The sequence below is a fragment of the Pollachius pollachius genome (assembly GCF_949987615.1).
Source record: "Pollachius pollachius genome assembly, chromosome: 7".
In the NCBI taxonomy this organism is placed as follows: Eukaryota; Metazoa; Chordata; class Actinopteri; order Gadiformes; family Gadidae; genus Pollachius; species Pollachius pollachius.
Window position 1 is genome coordinate 23,699,612 of NC_136940.1, and position 10,000 is coordinate 23,709,611.

Here is a 10,000-nt window from a genome sequence, read left to right on the forward strand (position 1 = left end):
CGGGCTGAACCCAAAGAAACAGGCGGCGAGCTGAACGTCGGGAAACAGGCGTGCGAAGAAAGATCGGCGGGCAGAAAGATAAAAAAAAAGAAAGCCGAATGAAATCGATCCCAGCGCTGCTTGAGGCAGGGAGCGGCGAGGGGGAGACGGGTATTGATAGAGTGGAGAGGACCTTCTCTGTGTGACCAACCCTCCAGCCACATCCTCTCCCTCTCTGCTATCTTCATCCCCCACTCCGGGGCCCCGAGCCGGGCCCCCACAGCAGGGGCAGCAGCGCCGGCCCCAGACAGCATAGCCTTACTAGACAAACACGGCTGCCCCCCCCCCCCCCCCCCCCCCTGCCCCCGCCTGGCCCCCAACTGGCCCCGGGCCACAGCCACCCGCAGGCCGCCAAACAGCACGCTACCGGCTACTGGCTACCGGCCGCCCGCATGACATCAGCCCTATTTAAGGGGGAATTACAGCAGGGGAAGCAGACGGTGTGATTTCACTGGTGGTCTACGGGTCGGCTTCCAGAGACCCCCACAAACACGCACTGCTGCAACCGCACACACGTCCACGTGCACGGATATAGGCCTTTCATACTCTCTCTCCATCTCCCTCTCTCTCTCTCTCTCCATTCTCTCTCTCTCTCTCTCTCTCTCTCTCTCTCTATTCTCTCCCTTTTCTCTCACTCTCGTTCTCTCGTTCTCTCTCCCCATCTCTCTCTCTCTCCATCATGATCTCTCCATCTCCCTCTCTCTCTCTCCATTCTCTCTCTCTCTATTCTCTCCCTTTTCTCTCCCTCTCCCTCTCTCTCTTTCTCTCTCTCTCCCCCTCTCTTTATCCCTCTCTCTCTCTTTTCTCTCTTGCTCTCTCTCCTCCTCTCTCTCTCTCATCACGATCTCTCGTTCTCTCTACCTCACTCTCTCTCTCCATCTCGATCTTTATGGTTCTCTCTCTCTCTTTCTCTCTCCCCCCTCTCGTTCTCTCTTTCTTTCTCTCCATCTCTCTTGCTCTCTCTCTCCCCCTTTCTCGCTTTCCTCTCCCCCTTTCTCATTCTTCTCTCTCTCTCTCTCTCTCTCTCTCTCTCTCTCTCTCTCTCTCTCTCTCTCTCTCTCTCTCTCTCTTAGTCTCTCTCTCTCTCGATCTCTCAGCGTCTGGATAGAACACTACTGCTCACTGTTGCAGAATAGATTATGAGCGCAAAGCAAGAAATCATTCCAGGTTCCTTCAAAAACATCAGCATCCATAGCTCATGCTTGCATCTGCTTGTGTGTGTGTGTGTGTGTGTGTGTGTGTGTGTGTGTGTGTGTGTTTGTGTGTGTGTGTGTGTGGGTGTGCATGTTTTATTCTGTTTGCATTAGCTCATTGAGCAGAACACAGGGGCTTTGAGTTGGCTAGCATGGATTACATCATGAGATTTATCATCTTCCATTCGACTCATATGGACATGAAATTATCTAATGTATGTCTATGAAATCGAGTTATCTCATCTAAAACTAAATGAGTTATGCTGACATAACATCTGTTGGAAAATGGTCACGATATAACGTTTCGAATATACATTTAACACCACAACTGGTATTAGTTTCATAATTTGGTTATTTAAATAGACTAATAGATTTAATAGATTGTCATTAAACTGCATTCATACATGAAGCTCAATTGGATTGTTTTAGTATCCAATGGTTAAATTCAAATATCTAAATAAGCTTTCATTAATTTAGCTTGACCTTAGATAGTCTGCTTCAATTGAGAAAAGCCCTGTGAATGGACGCCTTCATGCACACTCGTAAACCAGTCACGTATGTCACATCGCACCCCTCCTCGCCTGGCACATCTCAGCAGACCAGACATGCTGATGTAGCCTTTAGCTCGTACAACGGAAACCAACACTCGGTTAAAACAACCCTGTGTCAGAATACAGGGATATTTGAAAAACTTTGAATAAAACTTAAAATACAGTTGTGCCCAGCAAAAATTATGGTGCAGGTCAAGATTTGCGCCATCATTTTTTTTCATTATCTTTATTAATCTGACCTGCACCCAGAGATGGGTGCAGGTCAGATTAATAAATAATAATAAATCAGATTAATAAATAATAATAAATAATTAATAAAGTCATTGCTTGACACCCACACAATTATGTGTGGGTGTATGCATCTATTTCTATATAATGCATAGATCTATTTAGATCATATTTAAGTGAAATCCTTGTGATGAATTCTTTAGTTTGCGACTATTTTCTTGACATAATACAGGTTTGTTTGCATTTTGTCTGGGTCCATTTTGTAAGAGAAACTACCTGTGATTCACAGCAGACTGACACTTCTACTGCTGACAGCTGGTCATTAAGGCAGAGCCAAGGTAATTAAAGTTAGCTTCTCCCTGCTGGGAAACAGGTCAGTGCAGTCTGTTACACCAACACACTGATGACATATCCTTGTGTGTGCGTGTGCTTGTGAGTGTGTGTTTGAAAGACATATCCTTGTGTAGACACACACACACACGCACACAAGCAAACACGCCATGGGCAGGTTTCCATTTCCATGCAGAGATGCAGAGTGTCTCTGTAAATGAACTTTGGGAAGTGTCGTTAACGCAGACGCTCCCAGCATGAGACCCACTGAGAGACTCTTCCATCTCTGGATCCTCGGAACCACATTCTCTCCATCTCTCACATGCTGCTCCTGCTGCTGCTGTATGTCTCTCGCCCCCTTGCTCGCACTCTCTCTCTCACTCTCTCTCTCTCATTTAGTTGATTCTTGTATATTTCTGTCTGTCCGTCTTTCTATCTATATATACATCTTCTCTTTCTCTCTCTCTCTCTCTCTCTTTCACTTACTCACCTGCTAATGAGTTCACGATTTCGCCTCTTCTGGTATTGCAGTTCTTTTTCTTGGAGTTAAAGATAGCTTTCCACTGTATATCCTAATGGGCCGACGTCACAACTCTCCGACCGTCACCCCCTCCACCTCCACCTCCACCTCTTGGTGAGGAGAGTCTCGGGGAAGATCGTGTCTCTCAGTTTCTGCACTTTATTGCCCTAATTAAAGCGCTGTCGTGTTGCTCCCATTCGTTCTATGTGAGCGGCCGACTTCTCTGTCTGATCCAGCTGCTGCCACCACCAGTGGAAGTGAAGAATATGCCCAATTTGGTGCCGCCATTTTGTAGCTCATTGCTAAAATAAAGAGGCAGAGACGCGATAGGGGGGCTCTTGTCTAGTCACATGATTTTTTGTTTAATATCGGAGCCAACGCCCCGACTCGTGTGTTTCTCTCGCCCCAGCTGTAGTCTGATTATCTGTAATAACTGTGACGGTATCGGGGTTATCAAACGTTACGTGTTTAGTCACAGCGCGTTGGCCCGCCTCTCCATGGAGCCGGCTTTCATTACGGATCTCAATCTTCTCACGTCTGGGATATGCAGCGGTGCGAGTTGTTTGTCATTATCGTATCATCCTCAATCAGCCCATCACGGGCCAACCCACGAGCAGAACGACAGTGACATATGTTTACAGTATTGATAATGGACCTCTCTGGTGGTGGGAAGACTTTAAGCATCAGGCATGGAGGAGAGTTCTGGCTGCTTCAGGCCCTGCTGTGATTAATATGACTCATCCCTCAACACATCACATACACACACACACACACACACACACACACACACACACACACACACACAAACACTCTCACCCAGAAACACACACAGACTAAGACATAATATACACTGGTACCGATACACAAAATCATCACAGAGACGCACGCACACACACACCGACAGACACCGACACACACCCACACACACAGACACACACACACACACACACACACACACACACACACACACACACACACACACACACACACACACAACCCTGTTTTTATTTTGGTGTTTGTGATCCAAGAGTAGCCAATGGGCTGACAGCTCCAACAGCAAATACCTGACCCTTTTAGAAGGTGCCACGTGATTTACAAGCAGACAGGGCCCAATGATTGAGGCGAAGCCAGTACCCTGCTTCTGGACCTTAGATGGAAAGACCGACCCTAGTACGGAAGCAACCCACGGTAAAGACCCTGGTATTTTTCCACCACTTTGCCAGCTGTATTTTAATGACAATGATTCCTTTCCCAATTGAGAGAGGGAGAAGGAGTGAGAGAGAGACAAAGAGACAGAAAGACACAGACAGAGAGAGACAGAGTCTGAGAGACTGAAAGAGAGACAGACAGAAAGACAGACAGACAGACAGACAGACAGACAGACAGACAGACAGACAGACAGACAGACAGACAGACAGACCATGCTTTGATCCCCTTACTTGGTTGTAGAATGTATTTTTTATAGTGATGAGGGCCCACAGCCAGCTCCAGGATAAGATCGACCCCTAGAGAAAGAGAGTATCTGTGCGTTCGTTCTGAATGCCGAAATGCTTAACAGTGATTATTTTCTCCCTTTTTACACTCCGTGTCTAATCTTCTAATCATACTTTGTGTTTACTGTAAACACAAGTCAGTTCTCTACACTCAGTTCACAATTCAACAAAACTCTTCTAGCAAAACTGTAAACACCGCACTCGACATTGCTCCACTATTGGACCGATAACAGTTCCACATTGACACATGTGAGAACACTTTTAGATAATGAGTTCACTTACAATCAGAGCTTGAGTGCTATGAATTAGCCACCGGTAAACATTATGTTTGGCCAGTATTGGACCGATAGTACGAGGGGTCAGGAGGATGAGAGGGAGGAAGGAGAAAGGAGAAAGTGGTGGACGAGGAGGTTTTTAGGTAAGAGGAGAAGGAGGAGGAGAAGTGGGATGGGGGAGATGAAGAGGACAGGGAAGAGGAAGGGTACCCTTAGAACGCAATAACTGCTGAATTCAGTTGAGCCTAGAGCGCTCTGGCTGTGAGGCAGCAGTGCCTGGCCCAAGGGTAATGGTGGGAGAGGGGCCAGGATACGATACTTACCACGCTGAGAGCTCAGGACAACATTGCATGTGATGTTGATGAAGTCTAACGGCTACACACAGAGAAGGCAAGATTTTGCAAATATTTGATCTGTTTTTCTTTCCACCCTAAATGTCATCGATCTTACCTTCTTCTACATTTCTGTTGTTTGAGGTCTTCAAAATTGAATTTTCTTTTTGCAACTTTTTCCACTGATTTGTACTGATTGGTGTGTTATGTTTGGAACACACATCCATTCTCTACACATTGGGATACCTGTGTGTGTGTGTGTGTGTGTGTGTGTGTGTGTGTGTGTGTGTGATGACTACATGAATGACGAAACCTGATCACAACATACTACCCTGCACACAGAAAAAGCAAGAGCCACAATTGTATTTAATTTATCAGTGATTGGTTGCTGCTTTGCGTTTTTATTCATATTATGTTTTTGTGTACTGTGTTGACGCAAAAAATACATTTTTCTAGAGGTTGAAGCGACAACTGTTGCAGTAGATGTATAATAGTTTGCTGGTTTGGTATAAGGTCTTGCGGTGAGTGTGTAGAGTTTTGCAAAAAATATCCAATCATGTTAATGAAAGTGCCCTCGCAACTTCAAGGGATAAACGCCATAAACACTGTCAGCTGGTCAGCCATCTTCTCTTCACCTTTATACTCCCATCTCCACGTTGTTCACTATTCACCATCAGCCCTGTTTATATCCATGAGCTCTATCAGTCATAATGTTCACAATCTCACTCTCCCCCCCCTCTCTCTCTCTCCCTCCCACCCACCCTCTCCCTCTTCCTCTCTCCCCCCCTCTCCCCCCCTCTCTCTCTCTCTCTCTCTCTCGCTCCCTCTCTCTCTCTCTCCCCCCTCTCTCTCTCTCTCCCCTCTCTTTCTTTCTCTCCCCCCTCTCTCTCTCTCTCCCCCCCCCCTCTCTCTCTCTCCCCCCCCCCCCCTCTCTCTCTCTCCCCCCCCCCCCCCCCCCCCTCTCTCTCTCTGCAGGCCTACCCTCTCAGCTCCATGGGGAGGAAACAGCCCACAGTGCTGGTGGTTTGCGGGCCGGACCAGAACGGCTGCATCGGGCTGGTGTGCGCCAGACACCTGCGCATGTTTGTAAGTCGGCCCACCAGGTTTTATAGTGATTAGGACCATTACGGTTATGAGGGTTGTTATTATTATTATTATTGCGGTGTGACAGAGCAGTCTGACCACGCCGTGCGCGGCCCCGCTGCCGAACGTTGAAGAGCGATCAGCTCACCGCAGGACATTCCTATTAAATCTAATACTCTGCAAGGAAAAAAAAAAGAACAACGCGCAAACCGCACCACATACCGCTGGCTTCAGTCACAGGCCTGGCTCCAGACACACACCAGTACGGCGTACCGTGCAAGAGGGTTAAACAGCGAGGGAAGCTGGGGGGGGGGGGGGGGGAAGTGAGAGTATTTACGACATGCGACGGGCCCTCTGTGTTTTGAGGTATTTGTGTTCGGCTCCTGTGAAAGATCTCGGCTCCGCTGTTATCCCGCCACTTCCTGCGCCGAGGGCAGCGGAGACAGCCATGATGTCATGCTATTGTTGCGCGTCGTTATAGCCGTCTGGGTCTCTCTCTAGCGGACGGCCGCCATGATGTGATGTCATGCCAGTGCTGTCTGGGTGCTCTCTGGGGCCATATGCCGCGGGGCTGATTGATGGTTCCAGGAAAAAAGTCTCACCCACGCCTTGGAACAAAGGATTCACCCGACGCAGGGAGCCATGAAGCCCTGAGGAGAGCCCGGTGCAGGTCGCTCTGGACGGCCGGGGACGGAGAGGTGCAGGCCTCGGTGTGTGTGTGTGTGTGTGTGTGTCTGAGGAGAGCTGAAGACCGGTGTGTGTGTGTGTGTGTCTCAGGAGGCACACCTCGGTGAATGGGATCCATCGACGTACCTTTCCAAACACGTTATTGACCCTCCGTTTGCAAAGTAGAGCTGTTGCTCCGATCGATGCCACGTTGATATTATGTTTTGTACAAGAAAAGACAAGTCTCTCTCTCCATCACTCTCTCTCTCTCTCTCTCTCTCTCTCTCTCTCTCTCTCTCTCTTTCTCTCTCTCTCTCTCTCTGTGTTGGCTGTCTCACTATATATCTCTCTTACTCCGTCTCTCTCACTCTTTCTCTCTCTCTCTCTCTTTATTTCTCTTTCGCCCCCCTCTGTGTTGGCTGTCTCACTATATATCTCTCTTACTCCGTCTTTCTCACTCTTTCTCTCTCTCTCTCTTTATTTCTCTTTCGCCCCCCTCTGTGTCTCGTTGTCTCCTGCTGACTTGCCCTCCATTTTGCTCCCTCTTTCTTGTCTTCCTCCTGGGCCAAGCACAAGGGGGGGTCAGCTTTCAGGTTGATCTATTACACACCGTCGCTCCAAAGAACAATTATTCAGCACAGCTCTAACCAGGATAACATTACATTTACTGGTCCTTCAGCAGACGGTTTTATCCAGAGTGACTTAGATGTGAGGCTGAGAACAATCAAAGCACAAAATCAAAATTCTAGCAAATGCAAATGCTTTCAAGCATGAAGAGCACGAGAAAAGCGATATCGTTTGACTTCTCAGCGGGGTAGATGTGGTCCCCACGACGCAACGATAGGGAAAGGGAATAGTTCAGTGGCAGACGATAAGAACATCACATCAACATGTGGCTGAGGTGCTTTGAAACCGCACAGTGGCTCGAGAACAGAGTGTTTTCTTTGGAAAATCAAGTGCTCTCAGGCTGTAAGAGTATATGTTTTCCATCGGTGTGAGGTGAACCCTGCCAGGCTAGAGGTGCAGCGAGGAGACAGACACAAGTATGAATCGTCTAGTGTTCTGGAACCCACCCACACACCCACGCAAACACACACACACACACACACACACACACACACACACACACACACACACACACACACACACACACACACACACACACGTGCATACACACACACACACGTGCACACTCATATACACACACACGTGTACACAGACGGGCACACAAACACACACACAGGTCTGCATACACACACACAGAAGTGTGCATACACACACAAGCACACACACACAGGCGCATGCAAATACACACACATGTACACACACACATACAGACACAGGCACACGCACATACACACACACACAAGTGCATACACACACACACACACACACACATCCTCGCCTTAGGGCACCGATTCAAGCTGTGAATGTGATTAGACAAGAAATAGAAATGAACGACCAGCCACGAGGGGATTGTGGGTGGGGGGGGGGGGGTTGGAATGGCAGAACGGCACACTTGTGCGTGTTTGCCTTAGCGCATCTGGCGTCGGCCTCTGACTCTTTCCACACCTCGGCACATGGAAACAAAACCAAACAACAAGAGGAACGCAAACTCGTCCCCCGCGTTCCCACCGTCGAGGACCGCCCTGGCGCAGAATGAAGGGCGTCTCCCCCCCCCCGGTCTCCATTAGTTCCCCTTCGCAGCACGCGTGTTATACTAACCGATACATGGGGTGTGAAGATGCCTTCAAGGTGCCCCGCCGGCCCACCCTACACCGGGGGGGGGCCGCGATGTTTCCAGGGATGAGTCAAAGAGTAAACGGCGGCACCCAAATGGAAAACCCGTCCTCCTCAAGGGAGGCTTTGTTTTTTGAACGTTGTGAAGCGCCTTCCAGCGCCCGGTGAACTGTGAGACAAAACAGGGGAACCATCATCATCACCCATTACAAGAAAACTCAGGCTCTGAAGGAGGCCGGGTAATCTGGTTAACCTCCCTGAAAACCAGCAGTGACTACGCCGGTGTCCTGTCTGTGACCTGCCCCCCCCTCCTACAGCCCAGACGGATCATTCCTCCGTTCATGTCCTGGGACAGTATATAAAAGACAGCGGTCTTGGGGCGATAGTATCAGTGTGTTACCGGTGTTTTGTTAGGGCGGGGACCTGCAAGGGGGTCTGAGGCACGGCGGCTGCTCGGGTTATGTTCTCTTGACGGTAACCATGGGGATGACGTCAGGTGACGGCTGGCGAGGTGCCCCGATTGGTCTAGTGGCCCGGGGAGCCAGTAGCACGTCTGGCTGCCTGACGAATGACTTCCTGCAGCAGCAATCCTCACGGAGGCTTCATGTAAGGAGGCTCAGACTTACTTTTATTCCACTCGGGGGCGAGAACTATCAATAGGGAGGACCGACGCCAAGTTCTCCATCACTGTGAGTCCCCAGCTCACAGTTATAGTTTGCAGAAATACTCAGAAGCAATTGGATGAATATAAAGAGATGATGGGGTGTTAATGTATTTCTCTTGGCTGAACAGATCGTACGTGGGGGATTTTGTTGTCTAAATCCCCTCCAATCATCACTATGATTCGATTTACTGCCTCTAAATAAAGTGTATGGCTCCCGTCATCCTGTCGTCATCACGATTAGGGCTGGGTAACACATCGTTACAAAAGCAGAGATTCCCTATAATACACTCTAAATGTCTTAATTGCCCGACTACTGCTAATAAATTACGACCAGCAAATGGCCGTACGGTTCCGCTCGGTCGGGTTTATTTGCATTCCGTCTCCCAGAAAGCGCCTGGCTGTGTCTCACTTGTTCAAAATCTCACAAAAGATGTTTACCATGGTGCCACCCACGTCTCCAAACACACACAGACACGTGTGCAAACACACACACACACACACACACGCACGCACGTGCGCTCGCTCTGACGCGCGCAGGACAGCGGCCTAGTGTGGTGGGATTCTTTTATGGTCGTCTCTACGGTTCCGCGGCCGTGCTAGAATCACAAATCTTAGGTGGTCGCCAGCGGCGATGGGAGCATCACAGACCGCGAGGGCTTCTGGTTTTCGCATCTGCTCCCGAGCCATCAGTCAAAGAGGGGGTCGAGCTGAATCCACAAACACATCGGACCCCTAAGTGAAATTAAGTGTTTTCTTTGTGCAGTGGGTCGACAAAGCGCCACCGGCCACCGCTGTCTAAGTTATGATGTCTAGCGTGACCGGTCTACAGCGGTCACCGAGTTAATGGGGTGAGCTTACTTCCACACCTAACCCTAACCCTATTTTT

General features: G+C 49.0%; 1 protein-coding gene across 1 annotated transcript in view; it reads left to right on the forward strand.

The window, feature by feature from the left end:
* The window catches only part of yjefn3 (YjeF N-terminal domain containing 3), a 36,166-nt gene that overhangs the window by 24,163 nt on the left and 2,003 nt on the right, over positions 1 to 10,000 (forward strand). The window contains exon 3 of the mRNA XM_079739757.1: positions 5,937 to 6,047. Within this exon, the coding sequence (XP_079595883.1) occupies positions 5,937 to 6,047 (111 nt within the window). The remainder of the gene's footprint in view (positions 1 to 5,936; positions 6,048 to 10,000) is intronic.